General features: G+C 46.9%; 1 protein-coding gene and 1 long non-coding RNA gene across 10 annotated transcripts in view; one reads left to right on the top strand and one right to left on the bottom strand.

Annotated features, from left to right (window-relative positions):
* ptprt (protein tyrosine phosphatase receptor type T) overlaps window positions 1–26,740 on the top strand; it is a 96,834-nt gene that overhangs the window by 54,043 nt on the left and 16,051 nt on the right. For 4 of the 9 annotated variants that reach the window (XM_037252477.1, XM_037252476.1, XM_037252474.1 and 1 more), the window contains 7 exons: window positions 5,785–5,920; window positions 11,994–12,026; window positions 15,050–15,204; window positions 16,974–17,054; window positions 17,608–17,643; window positions 25,947–26,054; window positions 26,508–26,617. In XM_037252477.1, the coding sequence (XP_037108372.1) occupies window positions 5,785–5,920; window positions 11,994–12,026; window positions 15,050–15,204; window positions 16,974–17,054; window positions 17,608–17,643; window positions 25,947–26,054; window positions 26,508–26,617 (659 nt within the window). Of the gene's footprint in view, window positions 1–5,784; window positions 5,921–11,993; window positions 12,027–13,596; window positions 13,627–15,049; window positions 15,205–16,973; window positions 17,055–17,607; window positions 17,644–25,946; window positions 26,055–26,507; window positions 26,618–26,740 lie in introns of all 9 variants that reach the window. The other 5 variants (XM_037252481.1, XM_037252478.1, XM_037252473.1 and 2 more) reach the window with 3 other exon arrangements.
* Window positions 8,324–9,534, bottom strand: LOC119123481. The gene is made up of 2 exons (XR_005098070.1): window positions 9,239–9,534; window positions 8,324–9,115 (listed from the first exon to the last, which is right to left on the bottom strand). It is a non-coding gene; the product is annotated as an uncharacterized LOC119123481 (long non-coding RNA).

The following is a 26,740-nucleotide window of genomic DNA, read 5'->3' as shown; positions in this document are numbered from 1 at the left end:
CGTCCGTGTGTCGGGAAAGCGTGGGAGCGTTGGTTCCATCGCCATCACATGCGTACCACGGCGGTACACTCGCTGTGCTTGGTCCTCAATGAGGAGAATTGAATTTCAATTGAGATGAGTTCACTCACTTTTCTTTTTCATTGGTGACCATGTTGCTCTTGTAGTACCATCCAGAGCCACTCGTCAAATGTCTCCACGTTTTTGTCAGACACTTTGTCCTTTTGCAAGGACGAGCGACTCACGTACGAGCGGGCTCCTTCTTCGGGTGAGGGCCGATCTCTCCCGTATCCTTGGCAACTGTCTGAATGTACGCGCTTTGTCCGCATGAGCTGGCCAGCTTTGAATATAAGTCGGATGAGAAGAAACATGGGCCAAAGAATGGTAGCGGTGACCTTCGGCACTGATGGTTGTTGCCCCGTGTCCCAGTGGCGGTGCCTTCTAGTGCTCAAGTGGCACAATTTGACGTCTAACGCTCACACGCTTTTCTATCCTGGACCTTTTCAAGCCATCTTCTCGTCTTGCATGCGCACATGTTGGCACTCCCGACGCCATTTTGTTATTCATTCAGATTCCAGGATACTATTTGACTCCGATTGCCGTACGATATACTTTGATAGCATCAAACGCAAAACCATTGCTGCACAAAAACTCACGAGTCAAGCGATCTTTTTCCGCTTGCCCTACGAATGAATACAGTTGACTTTGCAAGATGAGATTGGCTCCACTGACAGGGATGCAATCTGATTTCTCTCACAATTGTGATCCGATCTGCGCCAGTTCCAATAGAATTTGGTTCATTGCCTCCATATTTGCCGATTCCAATTTGATGCCATCTGGACGATTTGTTCTTATCCCATTGGGATATGATAGACTCCAATGACATGGTCACACAACTTGCTTGAATAAAATTTTTCGTTCCGATTCCAGTGGGATGTGATTCACTCCAATTACAAATTTATACTGTTCACTCACATGATTTCAAAGGGATCTCAGTTTGTTTTTTGATTCCGTTGGATTCACTCCAATTGCGATGCAACAAGATATGATTGATTGCCATTTCAGTGTGAGGTGATTCCTTCAACGGCAGTGCGATTGCCATACAATTGAAATGGATTCACTGGCATCGCAATGTGAGAGTGAGTAGTGGTGACCGCTTGAAATGAACCGCTTACGTTGCAATTTAACTTTGGTCTGTTGTTAGTCAAGAAATCATATGGGTTCCCGCTGCCGTTAATGACGCTAGCACTCCTCACTTGTAATTGGAAATGACTAGTTGTGGATTCTTTGTGGGAAAAAAAGTGTGTGTGCACGCAAAGTGTCACTTTCAATGGACATTTTCATTAGAGGTGAGGTCGCACGTGATTGTTACCGTCGGAGGCGCTGATGCAATAAGGCGCCGCCGGTTAAGTGAGCTGGCGTGACGCAAATGCGAGACGAGTCAAAAGGCCGAGACAGCGCCTAAAGCGCGCAAGCGCAGCGCGAGACCGGAGGCAGGACAAAGTGCAAATGGGCATTTGTGCCACAAAACGCCATCAAATTCCCTGAGCATTGGCTATCACAGGATGGCTGCGGCACGACAGCATGATGGCGAGCGGTGCACCATGCTGATCGTCGCTCACATTACGACCGTGAACTGCAATCGAGCTGCAACGACATACAGGCAATCGCACATCTGGTGGGAAATGGATGCATGGCAGTTGCAGCACATTTCCTCCCATTCCTTGCCATTATGGGGTGAAGTGATTCCTACCAGTGACAAAATGATTCATTCCTTTTTTCAACCCAATTAAGATTCAGGATCCTTCAAGATCCTTTTTTCATCCCAATTAAGAGGCAAGGCAGTTTCTCCAAAATCCACTCCACTTACTGTTCATGTTGATACAATGCCCATTCGAAGCGATTCGCTCTATTTGGAATGCGATGTGATTCCCGTATCATTCTGATAGTTTACGATGCACCACAATTCACTCAAAAAAGGATCCGACCCTGTTAGGGTTTGCAGAACACTACCCTAACAGACCCAATCTGCTCTTATTAGAATGCCATGTGATTCATGACCATTGCGGTACGATTAACGCCAGCTACGATGCGATCTGATTCACTCCGATTACACAAATGTGAATAATTCCGCAATGTGATACCGTGCAATTCACTGGAACGTGATACGAGGTCATATGGCTCACTCAAATTCGGATGATTCACTTCACTTCGAATACTGCGTGAGCCACTTACTGTAAACTCATTCAAGCGATATTCTTTTTGAAAGTTAGATTGTAATTGATCCACATTCATGCGATATTCTTTTTGATAGATTATATGATTTGATCTCCCTCAATCCCAATGCAATACGATTCTCGCCAATTACAACATGATACGTTGCGAGTCACTCCAATTCATTGAGTAATTACCGTTTTTTTCCATGTATAATGCGCCCCCATGTATAATACGCACCCTAAAAATGGCATGCTGATGCTGGAAAAAAGCCTGTACCCATGTATAATACGCACCCAAATTTTGACTTTTTTTTTTTTTTAAAGTCCCAATGATCGTCACACACGCGTCTGGGTGTGGTGAAATTTGTCCTCTGCATTTGACCCATCCCCGTGTGATTTTGATCCATTCCCTGGGGGAGAGGGGAGCAGTGAGCAGCAGCGGCGCCGCGCTCGGGAATCATTTGGTGATCTAACCCCCCAATTCCAACCCTTCATGCTGAGTGCCAAGCAGGGAGGCAATGGGTCCCATTTTTATAGTCTTTGGTATGACCCGGCCGGGTTACTTAAGTCCGTAAACGTAAAATTATTTCAGAAAAAAGATCATCTTTGGGAACAACCGGATGTTATTCTGCCGGTCAGTATCACTGCGCATGCAGTAGCAAACTCGATAGCGAAGAAATATCTCAACGGGATCACCAATATTTGAGTGATGTTCCAGTTATTTATCACAATTATTTATTATTATAATAATAATATATATAATATATAGAATAATTATTTATTTATTATTCACAATTGTCATGGTGATCTTTCTGGTGATTTCTTAACTAGGCTGGATGTATTTTTTTTGTTGCCGTTGATTTCTCCGACTGCCCAGAAAGGCACCACCGCGATCAGTTAGGTTAAAATGAAAAGAGAGGAAAGTGACGTTGTAAAGAACCATCCGTGACAAGATTTTCTTCAAAAATTGTTGTACCATGATTTTCTTCAAAAAATAAAAATAAAAAAATAAAATAAAAAGAATATTGTACCTATGTATAATGCGCACCCCAGATTTTAGGACAATAAATTAGTTAAAGTTTGCGCATTATACATGGAAAAAAACGGTAATTGATATGTTTTTCACTCTGATTATCATATAATTTTTTGTCATTTATATTTTCATGTAATGCAAATTGATTCGTGCCAATCTCGAGGAACAACAGTTCATCAATTAATTGACTAGAAATCGATTATCAAATTCAGTGACAACACTTAGACATTTAGAGCTCTCATTGAATTGTTCAAATGCTCAGAACTTCAACTTAGAAACTGCCAATGTTCTTTTCAATGCAACAGATGAGCCATTGCCATATTCACAGTCATCGATATGATTTACAATGATGATTCATGATGACCGACCATGAGGTTTTTCTTTGGAAACAGATTGGTTGGTTGTTTTCCTAACTTCACTAAAGCTACGAGTCTTGTGATCACGCTTACCCAGCTGACTCAGAAAGACAGACGAGAGACTCAACAACAAAATACAGTATGTAGTGCTTCCATGCACACAACGCACGTCGGAATCTTTCAAGTACACGCGCGCAGGCAGCATCGTTCACATCAGTAATCCTGTTAAACACACTCAGTCATGCTAACACTAATCCATACAGGAGGCAAGCATCCCCCCCACCCCCCCACGGCCATGTAACCATGTAACACACACGCACACTCAGGCTTGAGTTGCGCTAAAATTTATGCATTTTATGTGTTGAGTAAATACTCAATAATGTATGAGGGGGGGGGCTACATTTCCACATGCATTCTTCTGCTGAGATATTCCAAACATGTTTGGCATAGTCAACAAACACACACGCGCACACTGGCGTAAAATCAAGGTGTACCTAATATCTCATTCGGGGCCAGTGCGAGAAGAATCAATCTTGTGTGTTTGGATGAGATTAACTTTTTAATATCTGCGCTCTCCGGCGTAATTCCCCTCGGATCGCTTCATCATGCAATCTGAGCGAGCGAGATGAACAAAGAGAGAGAGGGGGGGAATAAAAATACATGTCCACAGATGGATACAAATACGTGTATGCAGGAACAACACCTCCACACCGGACGATGATGATGAATACAATACTTGGTCCAGTTGTCGTGGTTACAGATGCAAAAAGACCTTCAAGAGATGAAGACGTGCATGAATCACACTTATGCGTGCACCGTATCACATACGCAGATCGTCCTAAGATTATAAAAGAGCACTTGAAAGTTATTTGAACAACATGACAACATAGGACATATAGCATTGCAAATGAGAAGTATCAAATACTAATACGCTAACACTTGCTGCGCTAATACGATATTGCAAGATCCTGAGTACAAATGTCACAATGGTAGCTCAATTGTCCCGTAATGGGCTGAAATTTCAAGTGAGAACGAATCAAACTCGAACATGTTAACAATGGCGATACAAATGAATAGTAAGATCACAAGACGAGTCCAAAGATGACATCTCGAAGCATTTGACACGCTGCCCTTTGGTCAAACGCAAAAAGCCAATCAAGGCATTTCTGTCCAAAGTCACAGCGGGCCACAGTGGAGGAATGAGAAAAGCCACTTGGAGCTCAGACCGAGTTTTGGACTCTAAAAATAAAAGCGGTTAGTCCTCGTGCTGACGCAGGTTCAAGCGTAAAAATTGTCCGGCCGCTCCCTCCTGATGTCGCCAGGCCGTGTCTCTGTCCGGAAAATGGATCTGACGCTAAGCGAGAGCAGCCAACAAACGCCAAAGACGGTCAAGTGGTGACAAACGGGGGTCAGCGAGCGCCTGCAGGGGTGCGTGATGAGGATGCACCACATCACCAAACCGCACGGGCCCTGTTTTAGGAGGCACTGCAATGTGCGCAATTTGCGCACTTGAGGCTGAGCAGGCCGCATGCAGCCCCGACTGGCTTTTTTATTGCGCTGACGCCAATGTCGTCAAAAGCTGAAGGCATGTTATTGATTTTGAGCGCGGTGGAAAAAGGCTAAAAGGTTTTTGCCGCTCTCCATTTATGCTCACATCAATTCTCCATCAAGTTCATCCGACTCGGGTCACTTGCAGAGTGTGTGTGTTGGTGGGTGGGGGGCGGCGGCCCTGCACAGGGAGCCGGTGCCGACCCAACATGAAGCCAAGTCAACGGATGCAGCGCTCGAGACACTCCATCCGTACATTTAGAGACGAGGTGTCCGTCAAGTGGCCAAAACACGACATATGTCAAAGTGGCCCGGGTTTCCATCTCAAATGGCCGCTCATTTCAGGCGCAGCTTCTCCAGATGTTTCTGCCAAATCCAATCAGCTTCAGGGGTCCAACTGATGCCAAAGACAAACGGGAGACTTTCTCCTTTTTACCCTGGCAAAGTCCAACTGGCTTTGGGGGCAGGATCTCCAAACACAATGTCAACTTTTTGTCACGTGTCAGTGTTGCATGCTGCGCAGCTCCCTGCATGGCTTTGTGATGGGCGACATCCGCGCACGCGCGCCTTTTGCTCTTTTGCCAGTGAGCCTGCTTCGTGACGACATGGCCGTGATTGTGTTCTTCCCGCATAGGCGCCTCCACGCAGGACTCGGACACCACGGAGCCGGAAGAACCGGCGGACGGCACGGTGAAGCTGGCGGGTGTGGTCACGGGCATCCTCATGTTGCTCATCCTGTTCCTCGGCCTCGTCCTCACCTTCAAACGCAGGTCGGTGCTTGCGTTTTTGCTGACAATCACATGGGCCGCTCTGGCCTATTCAAGAGAATTCCTGCCGTGGGAAAAAACAGGAATGCTGCCATCCAAGCTTGAGATTTTGCACATAGATTTTGTGTTTTGTTTTGTCCGCACATCAGCTTGATTGAGTTGCTTTCAAAAATGGTCCCGAAAGTGTGAAATGGGAGCGCCTCCAACTCAATTCAATCAGTCCACAAAATTGGATGTTAAACCTTCAGGTTTCTGCACAAGGGAACAATTAACAAAATCGACATCCAAAAGGAAGAAAAATTAAACTAAAGGAACATCAAATGAAAAATTATGAGTCAATCAAAATGGCTGGTGCACTATTTCGGTTGTGTTTTTTTTTTTGCCGCCATCACTGACCTCTCTCTACTATCTTTATTCCTTCCTCTTCTTTTCGCTGCCACAAATGCAATCAACATATTTTGCTGAAATAATTTTTGTTTCATACTTATCGGCCGCGTCATATTACATTTGAAGACCTACAATCCGAGCGAGCTTCCTGCCCAACTCCAGTATAAGTCTAATATCTTATGCCCGTTGACAAATGGACAAGAATTACGTTGCGTTTTAGGATGTCAAATTTTGTGAATGTGTAAAAAAATATGATTGGCTTAATTACGCTGACTTGGAAAAAATACTGACAATTTTAAAAGGGCTATCAAAAAGTATTAAGTTGGAGCCGAGTGAGGTTCAATGTACGGATGGACGGACGGATGGATGCACTTGTGTATCCTTTGTCTTTCGCCAGTGGGGAGAAGGCAATGTGTGTGTGTGTGTGTGTGTGTGTGTAGGGGTGGGGGGGGTCGTAAACATGTTCATTAGGATACAATGTTACGCAGAGTTGCACCTATTACAATTTTATAGACAAATGATACGATTTGTAGTTGGGGTGTGTGAAATATGTTCTTCTTCCTTCCTGAAGGGCAAAGCAGAAAATAATTAATTGAGAAGCACTGCGCTAGGCACAAGTTAAAAATCCAAGACGCAACCCAGACTGTGTTGGCTCGATTTTTTTATTGTGATTAAAAAGGAATGAAATGAGAATGAATAAAAAAAATAGCCATCAAAACACGTCTCCTGGCGTTATCACGGCTAAACTACGGTGGGCCTCTCTCTCTCTCTCACTCTATCGCTCGCTCACTATTTTTTCCCAAGCATTCTGACTATTATTACCAGCAAACAAGCAGCAGTTTGTGCTGGCTGATTGCTTTGCTGTGTTTTTTTTCCCCATTGCAGACCTCGACGCTGCGGCGCTCAAAGCCTCCTCCGCTATTTGGCCAACGTGAGATTTTTTTTTTGTCGGCATGAAAAAGCGCAAGACGGAGCCCAAGTGGCCCCTCGCCGCGCAACGTTCCGGACGGGTGATTGTCGAGCATCCGACCACTATGCTAATGCAATCAGTGGCGGCGGCGTAGCGCCACTTTGCCACGTGTCAGTTTGCTGTCAACTCTCTTAATGAGCACAAGTTTGGGGAAAGCAGAGTAGGTAGCACATTTCCAGATGAAAAGCATGTGCCGACCACAAACAATGTAAACAATGTGGCCACTTGAAAATGTGGTGAATGGTCTTTGTTGCTTCGCTGGTCTTCAAAAAACACTCGGTGGACGATGGCTGGCCCAGAGAAGGAACACTCCAGTGACACACGGCTGATTGGGAAAAGATTTTATTCAACCGATGTCAGAGTGATGTCTCTCCAAAAATTCGAGTGGCCCCAAAGGCAAAGATGTTCGCAGCCCCCAAAAGCAAAGATGTTCGCCCCCCCTTCCTGACAGACAAGCCTATCTTATACCTGCCCAAACCGTTGATGTCATGGCTTGGAGTAACAGCTGCCGTTCACGTTTCAGTCTACTCGTTGCTGTCAATGTCCTAAAAAGGGCATGGACAAGGGTCTTCCTGGTCACGGACAAATGGCCCTTCCATATTCTAAGTACCTACACATTACTGAAACTAGAGCTTCTCTGTACCGCAAAAATAGCTTATAGTAGTCTCACTGCTGCTAGTTTATCACCTAATTGTGTATTGTGTATTGTGTATATACTCTCCATATTTTTTAATTATGTATATCTTTTACTTTTTTAAATCTTTCACCCCCTTCCCCGCATGCGTGTGTGTGTGTGTGTGTGTGTGTGTGTGTGTGTGTGTGTGTGTGTGTGTTAAGTTAAGTGTACTGCTGCTAACACAGGAGTTTCCCCATTGAGGGAATAATAAAGGATTATCTAATCTAATCTAATCTAAAGGCAACATACAAAGACGCATAGAATCCAAATTTCACTACATTCCCCCCTCCAGGACTTTATAAATGTCCCGAAAACGGTCTAACAAGAGATGGCATCGGTAAACATCCAAAAATCTTCCCCCAACCAAATTTTCTGGTCACGTCTACAATTTGGCCTATACCTGCACAGCCTATATCACGCTCGAGGCATGCTACTTAAGGTTATTTTAACTAGGAAAGCTCAAACTACTTTGATATCCAATTGCTCCCTGACAGCAATCTGAGGCCTCTCAGGAACCACAAGTAAAGAAAATTGAAGTCCACATTAACCAAATGACGATAACCACCCCCCTTAGGTAATACCTCAATACCGTCGATAATTTGTGAAGTAATGAATTTGGCGTGGTCCGTTAGAAACCTCAAAAAGTTGCCGGCCCTCCCTCGAGAAAAAACCCTGCCAGTCTAATGACATGGAAAAAGAAGGAGGCCCTTTCTAACATCCTCAGTGATTCCCTCCACCTGGCGTCAGCCAGGTACAAGGAGTCCTGGCACATATCACAATCCACAAAACAGTATGAGCTCACAAAACAGTAAGGAAAAGAAATGACATGTCCATCGACCGCTAAACAGTCAAACTGCATTGTCATAATGTTAATATGTGACCTGATAGACGAATGAGATAAAGTAATGCGGCATGTAGTCATCTGATAAAGTAATGAAGGATATAATATTGACGCAATATCACAGCATACCGCAACGTTGAAGCGCCCTCAGTGTTGCCCCCTTGCATATGTAAGTGCCTGTCGATGCAAAGTCCAGTCCACTGAATGCTCAGTAGTGAATTGCGCCGGGATCACTGCCCAGGGCCTGCCGTCCATCCAAAATCTTTATGTCCACTTCACCGTTCTCAGAGTCCCTTTCCAGGCCCCGGTCAGCGTCCAGGGGTTCTGCAATAATTGAGAGCCACTGCCAGTATTTAACGATGACAACAGCACAAAACCTTGAGTTGCAATGAAAAAAGCAGCAATGCCCAACGTAGGCCGGAAGTCCTCCCGGCCCCCTTCGGTCACCCCTAGTAAACTACATCTCCATAACCAGTCGTCAGCAAACAAAATCTTCTCTTTTGGGGTTGATTGGGGCACGGGGACGATTGGTGGTGGTCGTCTCATCGAAGTGCTCAGTAGAACCTCCGAGCGTTCTCGGCATCTACTCCTATGATCCAGAGGCCCACGTGATCCCTGAAACAAACAAACAAACAAACAAACAAACAAACAAACAAACAAACAAACAAACACTCCCCCCAGGAGTTATGAATTATCCCCCTTATTTCTCATCGTGCTATCAGTCTCGCAAGATCCCTCCTGTAGCAGAGTAACTTCTACCTGTTCAAGTTAGCCTTTCCTGCTGCAGCTGTCACTGTCTGAAGTCCTGTGAGTCAGTCTTTGCCATCGCTCTTTCCCAGTCCAAATATTAATTTTTCACTCCAAATTTCCTCTTTGATTCAAATTTTTCTCAGTATTCTCAAATGGGTATCAGTCCCGTCAATTTTGTTCACCCAATCTGTTTATGTACATTATCTTTGTCTCCCCTTCAAATCACCTCACTGTTCAAATCAGTCACCCTTTTGAATGGACCTGTAATTTTCCCAAAATGATTTAACTATTCAACTCTTTTCAATATTTGTTATGCAAATTAACCCTCTTAAAATGTGTTCTTAAATACTTTCCCTTTAATAGCAGCTTTAATGCATTCATATGTTAAGAAATTTTCCCTATTCCTTGTTTCTGGTCCAGTTTCCTATTTTATTTAATTACCTTCCATCCATTTGTTGTCTATTGTGCTGCAGTCTAATCCCTATTAGCTGTATGATTTGTCATCATTCGTGCTTTTCCGTTGAAACACTTTAACCGTTACTGTCGCTAGATTGTTACCACGCTTTGCATCCATTCCAGATTGTTGTCTCCCATTAACTCCTTTCCTTTCGAGATGCTTCTTCTGCTCCTTCCATCACTGCCTGTTGAATTCTGGCACGTCCTGTTAAAGCCTATTAAATAATTGAATCCGAAAAAACATTGAATGTCACAAATAGCTTTTATATCTACTTACTCATTCAAATGTAACCCGACCCCCCTTTGACACATTCACCCAATGTGTCATTAGGCATTCAAAAAGGAACCGGCAAAATGTCCTACCACATCATCATATGCCTTGCAGCGAACCTTTTGTCGAACCTTTCACTCATCCAGGACCGTCATCCCCAAGTTCCTGAAAATTGACTGGCCACCCCACACTCGGCAACCCAAACAAAAATCCTCGCACTCCTGCCAGTGAGCATACAGCCCTGCTGACAGCGGACACTTGTACTCACAAAAACTACACAGGCATCGAGTATCAAAATAAAAAATAGACACACAATGAATCATGGCGCCCGGGGATTCTGCCCTGAAAATCATCAATCATCATAAAAATCAAAAGGGTTAGGGTTAACATTTTCACGTGAATTCAACATAAACTTCTCTGTACCGCAAAAATAGCTTATAGTAGTCTCACTGCTGCTAGTTTATCACCTAAAGGCAACATACAAAGATGCATAGAATCCAAATTTCACTACAAAAGCAAAACGGCAGACTATCATTCTTGTCGGTCGATTCATGATAGATACGCCTCCCAGTTTGTCTTTTTTTGACATCCCGTTGGGTGCAACTGAGCCAATGCAGCCTGCAATGTCTGCTTCCAAACTCAATGACGTACTTTTCCAATGTGTTGACCTTTTTCATTTTGTCAAGCCAATTTCATGTTGCTGGCTTTGGCATTGTGTTTATTTGGGTGGGGGGGGTCCACTCGGTTGGATGAACGAGAGCAATCGGGCATGACCTGTCTGCTTCGAGGCCAATTGACTGCATTTCTTTTCTTTGGGTGGCTTTACTCCTGATAGACACGTTCACCAAATTTCATGGCGCAAACCTGAATTTTCCAAAGCAATTCCACGGGGGCTAGAATCCCTCAACCCTCATTTGAGCCTCTCATTGGCTACATCCATAATTCATTCATTGCAAATGTGTGTGTCTCGCAAGGCTCTAGGAGCCCATGAGTTAAAAAAAAAAAAAAAAAGCAAAAGAGCTGGCGCTCTGAGTGCGGCCAAGTGTGCGATGAATCTTTCAGGATGACTTTGATTCCCCTGGAGAAGGCGGCGGACGTCGCTAATAAAGACGCCTTAATGGGAATGTGATGTTCTGGCAAGCAGGTGGGCCCTCAGGGGGTCTGGGAAGCAGCGCCCGATGGCCCCAAGACCCCCGTCTCTAAATAATAGAGGCAAACGGTACGACATGATTGATAGCACGCATGCTCTCTGATGGAAAAGGCTTGTTATTTAAACCTTTCCCACCCCGAGGAGCTTTTCTTTTAGTAGACAGCCCTGAAAAGCGCCCGAAAGCACCGATGGGAGAAACATGCACGCTATGGTGCGTTTTTTAAGTCAACAAGCAGAGACGTTGCATCTGAAGATGCTCTAACAACTGGCATCCTAAGCAGGGTCAATGCTAACGTCGGGCCCACATCAGGCAAAGCGCTCTTAGCCAACGAGCAGGTGTTAGCATGGATGAACGATCATTGCCTTTTTATGTACAGATGTGAGCAAAAAGTCGGCTGCAACAGTTGGCAGTATTTGTCTTTTTCTTTGCCTTTTGGGGGAAGAAGAAAAAACCTCTCTGATTGTACTCTCTCACTGTCGCCCTTTTATGCCTCCCACCATCCTGCTTCCTGGTTTTGGCTCTGCCCCTTCCCGTCCCACCAACACCTGCCTTCTTGCCCTTCCTGCTCCGATAGAGAGATTCACACGTGGAGAACTCTGAGCGTGGGGTATCGTATGTTTGCTTCTCAGCATGGCCTTTCCTTGTCCTCCTCCTCCTCTGCCTCCTCTTCCTCCTCCTCCTCATCCACCTCCTCCACCACCTCCTCTTTTATTTGCTTCTCTTTGTCTTTTCCTTTTTTGCTCCCTCTTTCATCTTCTCAGAAAACACACGGCAGCTAGCGCCACTTAACACCTTCACCATTCGGGAACGTTTCTCACATCTGTGCTTTTGTCTTGGCCATCCACTCAGACGGAGCGTCTCACGAAGCGACGGGCTCTAAATTTGCTGGACGCGTGTGGGCGCACAGAGGCCCATAGGTCATCAGATGTTTTTGGTGAAGCGCAGAAGTCCAATTTAGCCGGCGCAAAGTCAAACAGCGATTGATGAGTGAAGACTCGGAGCGAGGCATTGGATCAGTGGCCTTGGCGGCCTCGGCCTCGATACCGACTTCTGCTGTGACGCCAAAACCTTTTTTTTTTAAACTGCTTTTATTTGGATCCAGCATGTGGCCACACCCTCTCGCTTTTTCACCACATAAGGCGAGTGACAAGTGCTTTCTGAATGGGTTTTTCAAGAGCAACTTGACGTCCTCACTGCCAAAAGACGTTTCAACTCAGCGATCACTCCATGCAAGTCGTAGCTCAAATTGAAAGGTGCTTTTGCTTTGTTCCTTGCAAAATTGTAGGTTGACGTCATCACCGCAAATTTTCTCTTTTTTTTGCTCACCCAGTACACGAATTTAAAGAAAAATATATATTTTGCTGTTAATAGAGTGGTTGAGTGAGTGACACGGTAGTGGTGGTTATGGTGTGTGTGTGTGTGGGTGCATGCGGAATGCGCTCTTGGGAATGTGGGTATCGATCCTGGAACTCGACATGTCATGGCACCACGTGTTCGATTTGCCTTTCATCTTCTCTTTCTTTGTTCTCTCTCCCCTTGTCGTCTGCCTTTGCTCTTGGCGGGTGATGGAAAACAACATCAACATCTTTCTTCTTTTTCACACCCGGGTAAAAAAAATCTTTAGTAGACAAAAAGCACTGGAACGACACACAAAAACAAAGCACAGGACATAAAGTCAGTTGCATTTCTCAACACATTTCCAATCAAAATACGTTTTTCGTTACGTTGAGAAAAATCACACCCGTGAGGCCACACGTTTACAAATAAAAATGATTGTGATCATGAGAATACAAGTCCCATTTTAGCAAATCAGCTCGATTAATTCAATTTAATACTTAAGAACAAACAAATGGAATGATTGTGTGTTACCGCGCATTTCATAAAAGAACAAAAGGATATTTGCCAGAACTAAATGTTTTAAGTCGCCCCCTCCTCCACATAAAATCATGACAGCATTTAGTCAATAACTAAATAGGAACTAATGAGCAAATGGAAAAAAAGCACAACTAAAAGTCCAAGCAATATTGATAATGTTGATAGTCATGATGATGATGCACAAGGTGCGCTTCCCGCCATGCACTAATCAATTGACTGGTTGTGTTTGTCCTTCTTCTGGGTTGTGCCTTGTCTTCCTTCTTCTTTTCTCATCACGGGCCTTCCCCTCCACCACGCTTCAGAAGACATGCTTATTCCTACTCTTATTACCTGTAAGTAAATGCACCATGACCTGACACGCTTAACCTTTCTCTGGTTCCCGCCTTACACTTTGCCAGACACCAAAAGACACGTATACGTGTCCCAATACATTTGCCCTTCCTCTTCCAACACACCTAAAACACGGACAGACTGTGTGTGTGTGTGTGTGTGTGTGTGTGTGTGTGTGTGTGTGTGTGTGTGTGTGTGTGTGTGCGTGTGTGTGTGTGTGTGTGTGTGTGTGTGTGTGTGTGTGTGTGTGTGTGTGTGTGCGCGTGTTGAACATCCCGTCTGTATTTGGACTCCACGGAGAAAATTATCAACACCACTCCGTCAGTGAATGGAAAGTCCCAGAGTGGTCGCAAAAAGGGCACGACTGGCAAATTGGACGGAAATGAAGCAACCCAACTCAGACGCTTCTACAGAATTTGTTCCAAAGACAAGCTTTCCTGGAACTGGGCCGCCCAGACCAAAATGACGCTAGCCACACGTCAAGAAAAGCTTTTACTGACTTTGGCCTTGGCACTTTTGAACTCCAAAGTTGGCCGTCATGAGCCGTCACAAGCCGTCACTTTCACATGCGCTGAAACAAAACAAGGGAGCGGCGCCACGCTCCGTGGGATGACGTCATCATGCGGTCCAACGCGCGTGCTCTTGACAGCAGCCGCGTCTCATTGAGATTATCGTCAACGAGCGAAAAATGTCAAAGATGAAGAAGGATGTTATCTGGCGCCTGCTCAGATATTTTCACCTATTTTCTTTCTTTCTTTCTTTATTTATTTATGATTGTGACTGACAAGACAGTCAAGGGATGACTGTGAGGCTCGGCCTTATTCTCGGAGCCTTGTGACGGTTTAAAAATTCAGCCGCTTTGAAATATGGCAGACACGTGTTTGTCATTGAGCTTTCAGAACATCGCTTAGTCTCCTCATCAATCCTTGTGACAAAAAAGAAAGCAAAGACATTGGCACCATTTGAACCCGGAGCTCGTTAGCTACGCCAAGCCTTCGGGAGCGCCAATTAAGAGGCTGTCTTTTTGCTTCCCCCAAAACGGCCTCGTTTCATCTCATCCGGCTTGCCGGACAACATGGCGCCTGACGGGGACGAAGAAAGAAAAAAAAAAGGCTGGCAACTCACACTCCGGGGGCACAAAGTCATCCGTGATTCCCACAGTGGTAGAAAAGTAGAAAAGGAGGAAGCGGCGCTCATTGCCACTTCCCAATTTGGCCGTGCGTGCATGCGTGCGTGCGTGCTTGCAGGCGTGCGTACGTGTGGTCGAGCTATTCCTTTCTTCTTTCTCCATTATCATGACCTCCTCCTTGTTGCCATCATCCCTGCTTTCCCCGCTTAGCAAGGCCAAAGCCAAGTCTAGCCACGATTGGGACGTTGCGCTGTGTTGTGACCCTCTTTCCTGCCTTGTGTGCTTTCTACCAACAGGAAGTTGGCCAAGAAGCACAAGGAGACGGCAAGCAGTTCCACTCAGCAGAGGGAGATGGGCCCGGTCCACACGGCCGACAACTGCGCCGGCAAAGTCAGCACTCTGCACAAGGACGACCCCTTCGCCACCTCCAGCCAGGACCTCAACGGGTTCGGTGAGCTTACGGTCCAATTGTCGCTCTCTGCTCGAGTCCTCGGTACCGGCCGGCACCATCTCGATGACAAGGCGCTTTTCGAGTCGCATCTGTTTGAGTATTACCACGCGTGCCCTCAAAGTGGAGTCCCCCGGGCTTGTGTCCTGGCTCCCCTTTTTCATGCCCGGTGCCGCGCCAATACATTGGCCGGGTTGTGTCTTGGAAGTGGCCTTGGAGTTGTGTCGAAATGCGTCATCTTTCCATTTCACAAATGTGTCCTGATACTTTTGTCCTAACGACACATTTTCTTCACTTTTCACTACAATACTTTTTATGTAGCGTTACCATGACCAAAAGTCAAAATCATCCATCGGTGCTTTTTCGACTTCTCTCTGCTGTGATGATCACGCACGCACTGTGTGTATGTTGAGTGTGTGTGTGTGCGTGTGCGTGTGTGTCATAATTAGGAGGGCATTTTTCTCTTGAAAATGTCACACTGGCCTTTCGGGAGTGCTTAGCCATTGAAAGCCAAGGTTAGTAGAGAAGAGCAAAAGAAAGAAAGAAGTCAAGCAAGAAGGAGAAAGAGTACTTTGTCTCACTTCTTGGTGTACACCCGTCATCGGCGGGTCGTTGCATGCGCCCGTGTGTCCCTTTGCTTGACCTTTAAAGTTGGGTTTCGAATGAGGCCGCGTGCAAAGATCCCTTGCACAGGGTTCCATTTTGGGGCCTCTGCGCTTTTGCCGTGCGCTTTATTTTGATGTCGGACGGTCCTCCCTCAAGCGACGGTCCAAAATGCGGTGGCAGCCCGGAGGAAGGAGCACATAACTGACATTTGGACATTTGATTTGAAGTGGTGTTCAAAGGTGCAGCCCTGCCTGCGCAAAGTTGGGAGAAGAAAAGCCTTTTTGCTGTTGTCGCGTTGGTGTCACGTTCAGGATGGGGCAGGGCGACCAAATGCAGCTTGGACCAGGGTTTATTGAGGGAAAAGGGAGTTGGAAGGGAGGATGAAGGGGAACAGACAAACCGGAACGGGCAAACTAACATGGAATTCCTGACACAGGCACTAAAACTAAACTACTAACTGAAACCGAGAGACAATAACAGAAGACAGAAGGACGAGAGACAAGAACAGAAAGACGAGAGACTAGAAACTAGAACGACGAGACAAGAGACTAGACGAGAACAATCCGACAGGGGAGTGAGAGGTAGCCAGAACTTAAATACGCGACAGTAACGCGAGGCATGTGAGGGTGATCACACTGATCGGGGTCGAGTACACAGAGACACAAATGGAAACTATGATGACATATACACATAATAGAATGACCGGGTATGAGCCATGACAGTTGGCTGGTTGAAGTCTGCGTGTTTGCTTTTGAATTGTAATATTTGTCGGCGGCTGCCATTTTTGTCAACGTCTGCTTGCTGCTTGCTTTGCATATGGGGGTGGGGGGAGTTGATGCCTCTTTCTATTTTTTCCCCTTTCAAGGTGTTCTCTGATGCTTTTTGCCTATGAGCTTACTGAGCCCTGTTTGCTTTTGAATTGTAATATTTGTCAGCGGCTGCCATTAGTGTTAACGCCTGCTTCCTGCTTGCTTTGCGTATGGGCAATTGATGCCTCTTTCTATTTTTTTTCCCCTTTCAAGGTGTTCTCCGATGCTTTTCGCCTATGAGCTTACTGAGGCCTTATCTCTTTTTCCCCCTTTTTCTGCTTCCTCAACATGCTTCCTACTGCTGCCGTTTTCCATCTTGCCTGCTCTTCACATGCCCTTCCTCATCCTCCCCTTCAGCCTCCCCCTCTTCCTGCTCCTTCTCCATGCAGACAAGCAAGACGCTGCAGAGCAAATCCCTGCTCAATTCCTACTACTCAGGTACGCATACACGCACGCATTTCCCAAAAGTGTTTTTCCTCCACGTTGAGACATTGGAGGTGGAGATTTGCATGATGGCTCACCTACCAGGCCTTTGAACATTTTTGGGGGAAAACATCAAAGAAAAGATCATTTGTTTCAAGGATAAGATCTGAAGATGGAAAAAAAATCTCAGACGTAAAAAAGAATTTCAAGCTCCAGCACAAATGGATGGACGGCTCAATATTTACTGTTACTCATTTCATGCATTTATCAGGGTTGAAAAACTTTAAGAAGACTCCACTACAAACTAGAGATGGAGGTTTTCTCCTTGGGTGCGGAGACAAGCGCTCCAAAACTTGCATTCCACCGCCGTTGCCTTTTTGCTGTGATGTTTGTTAACTGCAGTGCAAATTTAGCAGAGCGGGCTTGAAACTCGTGCTGCTGGAAATTACTCATTCAACTGTTCTTACGCGACAATCGAGGAAAAATCAAATGTGGTCGATGGCGTCGTATCTCCTTGCTTGTCGCGGTCATTGATTATTGCGGTGCTGATTATTGTGGTGTTTTCCAGTGTCCAAAGAGCCTGCACCTGCTTCTGCATCTCTGGGTGAGTCACCTCAGCATTAGCATTCACAGCGTTCTTTGTGTGTGAACGCAAAACCATTCCACATCACAGTAGCATACTCACACCCGTGTTCTTTATCCTCTGTGAGGAGCTGACGTGCACTCGTCTGCCTTCTATTACCCTCAGGCGGGCCAGTGCACGATGGCTCTTCGGCTCATGCTTGGTCTGACAGACAAAGAAACTTTCATTCATTTCAATTCCATTTAACTATGTCTGTATGAGCAACTACATAGGGTTAGTCACTTCAATGTAATTCATGTGTCTGAGTGTTGAAAACAGTTTTCTTCCAATATATTTTTGCAAGTTTGAGTGGTTTGCAAAAAATGGGCCAGCCGCAAGGAGGAAGTTCTTTGACGACAAAGAGAAAGACGCGCGCACGTTGACGTATCAGAGGCGGCACGAAGGAGCTCGGCTGAATCCGACATGCCGAGCGTGCTGGGATTTAGCTGTACGCGTGTGGGCGGGGGAGGGGGTTTAAGCGTAACTGCGTGTGTTGGTGTCTGTTTTGCGTGTGCTGGGGGCAAGTGTGTGTTGTGCGTATGTTTTATGTGTGTTTGCCGTAGCCTATATATGGTTTGTGTGTGTGTGTGTGTGTGTGTGTGTGTGTGTGTGTGTGTGTGTGTGTGTGTGTGTGTGTGTGTGTGTGTGTGTGTGCGTGTGTGTGCGTGTGTGTGTGTGTGTGTGTGTGTACGTGTGTGTGCGTGCGTGCGTGCGTACGTGTGTGCGTGTGTGTTGCGTGTGTGCGTCGAGTTGCAGCTGCCCCGTCTTTGTGCTTGGCTCAGGTGTTGTTCTGGGCCCGATTGGCCACACAACAATGGCGCGAATCCTCGGCGGGAAAGCTCGAGGACGCGCCAACGTTTTCCGCAGTGATAAACAGGATGTGCGCCAGGGTTTTGCACAGGAGGGTGTTAATGCTGATTCCATGCAAATCCCGCGGATCAAGATGAAGGACGGCGCGTTGTTGCGTCTGTTATATGTGCAAACACGTCTCGCGCCCATAATCAATTTTCTTCGATGCGTCTTCCTCGTTCTGCGCCCTCGTCAGCTTATTGTGTTGCCGTAAGGACGACCCGTCTTAGCTTTCACACGAACAGAAGACAATTCCAGAAAAGAAGAGCTCGTCGGAACGAGTCCGGGCCCTCTTGCTTGCTCTCCTTTCTACAAAGATTATTTTCTTGAGTGTTGGATTTTCTGACGGCTTTTGACCTTTAGTGCCTACGTTTGGAAAACGGATCGTTTGGCACACAAAGGAAAGCTAGCTCCAAAATGTGATGTGATACACACAAAAGACGTTGTACAACGATAACAAAGCGAGTGCAAAGAATCAATCAGCTTGCCAGTTTGTTGCAGCTCATGCTCGGTGCTCTCATGCAGTCATGCAGACACAAACAAAGAAGAGTTTCACAAATGCCAAAAGCTAGCTACTACAACTGCAGTAAAATGTCTTGTTTTTGAAGAAGATAAGGAATCCATGTCTGTTGACACGTGTTTGTGTTCAAATATGCGTTGCTTGAAAGGTTGCAACACTGCCGCTGTCAATGCTACTCATTGGCCCGCCTCTGGCCTTTTGCAATGTACTTTACTATAAACTCGTGTGGTGGTTAGAAATATGTTATTGACTTCATAACTGTTCAACTGTAAAGAAAAATGCAAACATCAGTACAGTTCTAAAGTAGCGCCTCAAATTGACCAAGTATGTGAACAAAGTATTTGTACTGGTTTCCTTCCCACCACGAAAGCCCAGCGTCCACCCCCCACCCGGACTTCAATTTACTCCGGGGACATCCTTGCCTTCAGAAGATACTCTATTTCATAATAACCCTAACCCCCCCCCGCCCCCGCCCAATTGAGCAATTACTATGCTATCATGCTATCTCATTCAGCTTAGCATTAGCTGAATGCAGGGTGATTATAGCTAATGGCAGTCATTTTGTGTGGCTGTAATGTGTCAGTGGTGGGTAATTGAAGGTGAGAGTGGGGTTGAGAGCGACTCGTTTTTAACCTTTATGTGCGGTCGCTCGGCGGAGACGCATCTTGACTCTGTGCTTACACAGCTCATATTTGAGATTATATATGATGCATTACCTTTACACTGCTCTTTGCCGTCGTCTGCGCCTTTTCTTTCTCTCGCTTCCCTTCATCCTTAGCAAACGCGGAGAGAACAGCTTTTACATTTCTATTCGTTGGAGGATTCACTCGTTTAGAACTCTTTAAAATTGTACACCGTTAAGATCAACAGTAAAAGTTGTCTGTCAAATAATGCCCTATCTCAGTGACGTGCGGTGAGGTTCATGGTTAGTGAGGCACTGACTCCTTAAGAGTCAGATTTACAAGTATATGGACCCAAAAGGATAGCTTATTCAATTGGCTCCTGTTGGTCAGGAAGCTGGTGATCCACTGACAGGTGGGGGCAGGCACCGCAAGCTGGATGAGCTTCTGTTGGAGGATGTCAGGAGCGATGGTGTTGAACGCCGAGCTGAAGTCCACGAACATGATCCTGGCGTACGTTCCTGGGGTGTCCAGGTGGTGCAGGATGTAGTGCAGTCCCATGTTGACCGCATCATCCACTGACCTGTTTGCCCGGTAGGCAAACTGGAGGGGGTCAAGCAGGGGGCCCGTGACCTCCTTCAGGTGGTTCAGCACTAACCTCTCGAAAGATTTCATGACCACAGATGTCAGTGCGACGGGTCTATAGTCATTCAAACCTGTGATGGCGGGCTTCTTGGCCACTGGAACGATGGTGGAGCTCTTGAAGCACGAGGGCACCTCACACAGCTCCAGAGAACGGTTGAAGATCCGTGCAAAGGTGGGCGCCAGCTGTTCAGCGCAGACTTTCAAGCAGGAAGGTGACACGCCGTCTGGGCCCGGTGCCTTCCTGGTCTTTTGTCTCCGGAACATCTGGCGCACTTCCTCCTCGCGGACCTGGAGTGCGGGCGCGGCCTCTGCAAGAGAGAGAGTGGGTGACAACGATGATAGAGGTGTGGACAGAGCAGTTGTGGGGAGAGGTGAGTATGTAGATTGTGCTGCAGGAAGTCCCGTTGTGTGGGAGGACCGATCAAACCTGCAGTAGAACTTATTCAGCTGGTTAGCAAGCCTTGGGCTCTCCACAGGACGGGGGGTTCGTTTCTTGTAGCCCGTGATGCTCTGCAGACCTTTCCACACTGTTGAGGGATCAGGATTGGCAGAGAGGTGTCTCGTCAGGTTCTCCCCGTAACACCTCTTGGCTTTCCTGACCTCTCGGTTCAGTGTGTTTCTGGTCTGCCTGAACAGGTCGCGGTCGCCGCTCCTGTAGGCCTCCTCCTTGACTTTGCGCAGCCTCCTGAGGTTCGGTGTAAACCAAGGTTTGTCGTTGTTGTACGTGCAGAAGGTCTTAGTCTGCACACACAGATCCTCACAAAAACTGATGTATGATGTGACAGTGTCAGTGAGTTCATGCAAGTCTGAAGTTGCAGCTTCGAAAGCTCCCCAATCGGTGCAGTCAAAGCAGGCTTGGAGGTCCTGCCTTGACTCCACTGTCCACTTCCTCACAGTCCTCACCACAGGCTTAGAAGTTTTTAGTTTCTGCCTGTAGGCCGGGATCAGATGAACTAGACAGTGGTCCGAGAGTCCTAAAGCTGCACGAGCCGCAGAGTGGTATGCATCCTTGATCACGGTGTAGCAGTGGTCCAGAGTCTGTGCCCCTCTGGTGGGACACGTTACGTGCTGTCTGTATCTGGGGAGTTCGTGTGCGAGGTTCGCCCTGTTAAGATCACCCAGAACAATGATTAGTGAGTTTGGTAGAAGTTTCTCCATGTCTGTTACCTGGTCAGCCAGCATCTGCGTGGCTTCACTCGCACGTGCGTGTGGTGGGATGTAAACAGCCGCCATGACGATCGAGGAGAACTCCCGTGGTGAATAGAACGGCCGGCAGTTTATGAAAAGTGTTTCTAGGAGAGGGCTGCAAAACTCTTTCAACACCGTGACATCAGTACACCAACGTTCATTAATGTAGAAACAGAGACCACCTCCCTTTGATTTTCCGGAGAGCTCCGCGCTGCGATCTGCTCGCGTTAGCCTGAAGCCCGCACGCTCAACGGCGTGGTGGGGCGTTCGTTCGCTGAGCCACGTTTCCACAAAGCACAGCGCGGCGGATCTGCTGAAGTCCGTGTTCCTTGAAGTGAGGAGCAGCAGTTCGTCCATCTTGTTCGCCAGGGAGCGGACATTCGCCAGATGAATTGACGGTAGGGCAGAACGGAACCCTCTCTGCCTCAGCCTTACGAGTGCTCCCGCTCGTTTTCCGCGCCGCCGTCGTCGTGCTAGCTTGTACAGCACCGCCGCTCCGGCTAGAATCTCCGACAAACAGTCTGAATCGAAGAGAACAGGAGAGAAAATACCAGAAGAAGACTGTCCGATGTTTAACAGCGCTTCTCTAGTAAAAGTGATCCGGGATGGACAGCAGAGGACACAGAAAACACACAAAATAAGACACATAAACAGAGAGCGACTCACCGTGGCTGCCATCCGCGGCGCCATCATGACCAGAAGAGTGTATCCACCCTTTTCCTCCTTCAGATGACCTTCCTCTGCCCGTCGGGTTTCTGAAAGAGCAGCTATGTCAATCCGGCATCTTCTCAGTTCCCAGTTCTCCTCTCCGGCCTATCTCTGGTTAAACTGTCCATTAGTGTGCGCACATTCCAGGCTCCAAAATTCATATTTCTGTGTTTTTGACCGCATATTGGTGATCCTTCTGAATGCGGCAATCCAGTCGGGAGGTTTGAGGCAGGCTATATTTAGGGCACCTTTTCTAGCCCCTTCCCTGTCAGGGGTGAGCAGAGTGGGTCCTAAAAAGGGCTGCTCAGTCGTGGATGCAGCTACCGAAGAGCTCTTTCTGCCTCGGTCCAAGAGCCCAACGATCATCTAACATCCACTGCCTGATGTGCCAGCTTGTGACTAGGGGCTTCCAGACTTCACAATCCTGCCCCCGTTGCCACTTACTGGTTGCCACAGGACTTTAATCTGGGATGTAAGGTGGATTCCCTGAAAAAGATGCATGTCCGTGACTTTGTTTAAAGTGGGGAGACTGGTGCACAGACAGTCACCACACTGTCCTTGACAGATCGGGGTCAGAATCCAGTGGCATGGAGACCAAGACGACTGGTGACCCTTTTCTGCTGCAGCCTTCATCCGCCTTCCCAGCCGTTGTGACACCTCCCCTTAGGTCAGCCATCATCCTCTGCCTGGTCCACCGTTGAGGTCTTCACTATTTACCCATAGCTGGAGCTGTTCACCCACGGCCGGGACAGTGGTTGATGGGCAGTAGGGCCTGTCCACACACCGGTGGGCCTACATGCCGCATCTCTGGGGCCCACTGCTGCTCCGAGATCCTGCACAACTTAGCCTGAGACCGCAGGGTGCCAGTTGCCGTGTGTGGCCACGAGGAGGCGTGTGCAAGTCTTGGCAATGGAGAGGCTGTGTACCGGCTGAGGAGGCTTATGCACTCGGCTCCTCTTTTCACCCCCGGAAACAGAGGGCGAGCCGGTGGCGGTAGCTGAAAGGAGAAAAGTGGCAAGCAGAGGCAGCATGCAGCATGCACAAACTACAGGCACTACTACTCCAACACTACTGCACTGACGCATCACATGCCCTGTGTGCTGATGGAAAACACACACACACACACACACACACACACACACACACACACACACACACACACACACACAGTTTGTGGTCTTACCTTTATTTGTAGATGAAGTCCATTCGCCTATCCTTCACCACAAAAAGCTCTGTTACTTTGTTGTAAAAGTCCTTATTTTTCTTTAGTTTAGGCACATTTTCTTTAATTTTGGCCCCATGAAGTTCTGATGCCATCACAGCAGCTTCGTCATGTTTGATCTACTAGCTTTACACTACAGCTGTATTTCTCAAACACTCCCAAGACACAGGGGCAACAGCAGGGGCCCATCTATCATCCCTCCCAAAAACGCCTGCTTCACTTTTAGCTACTACATAGCGCAAAATAACAAGAGCTCTGTGCTTTGTATGTGACATCCGTTGTCTCGTGTACCTCTACAGCTGGGGTAGGCAATTCCGGTCCTCGAGGGCCGGTGTCCTGCATGTTTTCTATGTAACCCTGTTGCAACACACCTGATTCAAATGGTCAGATAATTGGCAAGGTGTGCAGAAGCTGGATAACAATCCTGATCATTTGAATCAGGTGTGTTGCAACAGGGTGACATAGAAAACATGCAGGACACCGGCCCTCGAGGACCGGAATTGCCTACCCCTGCTCTACAGCAACAAATGGAGCAGCATTAATCACCCGTTGACTCACGTAAGGCCCCCCTCAGTGCGGCAAAGTACTATCTGCCTCAACCTGTGACCTTTTACTGCGGTTGTATGTCCCATCAGCAAAACAAAGCGTTTCACCATTGTATTTGAACATGAAATATGCAATTTCAGCGATTTGACAATAAAAATTTTCAAAATTAGTTATACATAGAGATCAGTAGAGAAATAATATTCATTTTATATTATTTTATTTTTACTTGTCTTGTCTGCCTCCTCTGACCGCACGTCCGTCCCTGCCCTATCTAGATGGACAGCAAAAGGTTTCTGAAAAATAGCACACCTTTAAGGTCAACAGCAAGCCACTTCTGTCAAATACTGCGCTGTTAAGACAAAAAACAAAATGTGTCTGCAAAATGGTGCACCATTAAGATGAACAGTAAGAAGCAGCGAGGCAATATTGCAGCGTTAAAACAAATAGTGGGGAGCGCCTGGAAAACAGTGCAACATCTGTCAGAAAGTGTGTTATTTATCCAAACAGTGGAGCCAAATAGTGCCTTGCTAAACAGCGAGGATGCGCTGGAAGATAGTGCACCAATTAGACAAACAGCGAGCAGCTCCTATCAAATAGTGCGCCGTTGATCAAAACATTGGACAGCTACCACAAAATAGTGTCCTATTAAGAATCTCTGGCCAAGCATTTATTGGAAAAGCCAAATAGTGCAAAGGTAAACGCGGAGAAGTGGCGAACAAAAGTGCACCCGTATGTGACGCGGCGAGAAGCTTCAGCCAAATAAAGCAGCACTGACTTACAGTGTCACATGGCTGGGATGAAGAGTGAGGCGTTTAGCTAAATAGCGCACCATCCTCGGGCATGGAACAGAATCGTCCTGGCGTGCATAAGCCAGCCAGGCAGCGGCTGAGCGACGTCTTCATCATCGTCAGTGTTGTGGAGCTGCTGCTAGGACTCCATTTCATGGCTGGCTTGATACACATGTGACCTTGGCTACAGGGGTGCCAAAAAGGCCCGCATGCGTGCGCTCTCGCACCAAGTCAGGCACTATGTCAGCACCCCCCCACCCAAAAAAAAAAAAAACAGCATTGACGACTAATGACGCCGCATCGGTTCATAGCCAGGAGCAAAGTGTTCTACCGGTTGCCATGTAGAGCCTCAATCAAGCGCTTCTCCTCTTTGGCCGGACGGAGCAGCCCAGCAGGCTCCTTCTTTGTGTATGTGATGGCGACAGTAGCAAATAGCGTGCCATTCGGTCCTTGAACAGCCAGCTGCTTCAGCCTAATAGTGCACCATTACACTTGACAGTGAAAAGTTGCAGTGAAATAGTGCACCATGCCGTTAAGCAGTGAAAGTTGTGCAGCATTCAGTTAAAGCACAGGTGTCAAACTCAAGGCCCGGGGGCCAGATACGGCCCGCCACATCATTTTATGTGGCCCGCGAAGATAAATTGTGCATCAAATTTGTGTGTCATTACTAGAATTGCAAATTGTCTTCACTTTTAATATCTTTATTTTTTAAATATTTGACCAGTTTTTACTTCTCTGATTTGAAAACGAGTTATTTGTCAGTTTGTTTTGTAGCGTTTACTGTATACAATATGAGGTGCTCATACATTTATTTGGGTTGACAGTCATAATGGCCCTCCGAAAGAAGCTGTGACTACAATGCGGCCTGTGAAAAAAACGAGTTTGACACCCCTGAGTTAAAGCGTATCAGGAGTCGATTTGGGCGACATTTGCACTTTTGTGGTAAAAGACAACCCCCGTAATTCAGCTGTCAGTTTGTCTCGACAGCACCCTGGAAAGAGCCAGAAGTGACCCAAAATGGAAGACTTTTCAGGCAGTCTGGGCGATAGACACGCCAACCAAAATGTCAAACTGCCTTCAGGGACTGAATTTGGGGGGATGCGCTCTGCTCGACCGCCGTCTACGTGTAGCCAAGGCCCATTGTTGTCGTCGTTACGGTAACCCCCATGCCATCTTGTCTTTGCCGACCCGCTCGATAGACGGCGGCCAGCCGTCACTCGCCCAGCCGTCGCTCGCCCAGCCCTCGCCGACGCTGCAGAGCTTCCCGTACCGCAACCGCGAGTCGGTGGACCTCGCCTACCAAACCGGTACGTCGCCCAGGACAATGTGGCAAGCGTCTTTTGGGTATGTGGGAGAAAACCGCCAGTGGCCAGGTACTCCGGGTGAGGACGGACTTTTTCATCAACTGAAAAATTGGAAAAATCCAGTTTGTTTTATTGCTGCAAATCTACCACTTGATAGACAAGAATCATTCCTGATTGGCCAATGAAACCCTTCATTTCAGTCCAGTAAATAACGGGGTCATTTTGCTTTCATTTGTACACTGAATTATCTGTAAAGCAAGGTTCCATTCCATTGAAGGTGCTAGCGATTTGGAATCAATACAAAAAAGAAAACACCCTCAGGACGTTTCAGTACATTTGCATTGACATCACTATCATGAATTTAAATAAAATAACAAGGGTGCCAAAAGAGCAACACTGACAGTTGGCTCCAGTGGGACTTGTGATCAGTGTCTTCATGCCAACACGTTTGTGCAGGTCAGTTCCAGGCGGGCCAGTTCCAGCCGGCCATCCGCGTGGCCGACCTCCTCCAACACATCACGCAGATGAAATGTGGCCAAGGCTATGGCTTCAAGGAGGAATACGAGGTCAAGCACACGCACACGCTTCATGATCACTGTCAGTAGGATCGCAAATGCTCAATTATGGCAAACTGAATGGCGTTTCTCCAAGTATGTTTTTTGAAAGAAAGAAAATGCCAATCAAAGAGT

Source organism: Syngnathus acus, chromosome 5 (genome assembly GCF_901709675.1).
Source record: "Syngnathus acus chromosome 5, fSynAcu1.2, whole genome shotgun sequence".
Lineage (NCBI taxonomy): Eukaryota > Metazoa > Chordata > Actinopteri > Syngnathiformes > Syngnathidae > Syngnathus > Syngnathus acus.
Note: the sequence above shows the minus strand (reverse complement) of the source record. Positions and strands in the feature narration are given on the sequence as shown.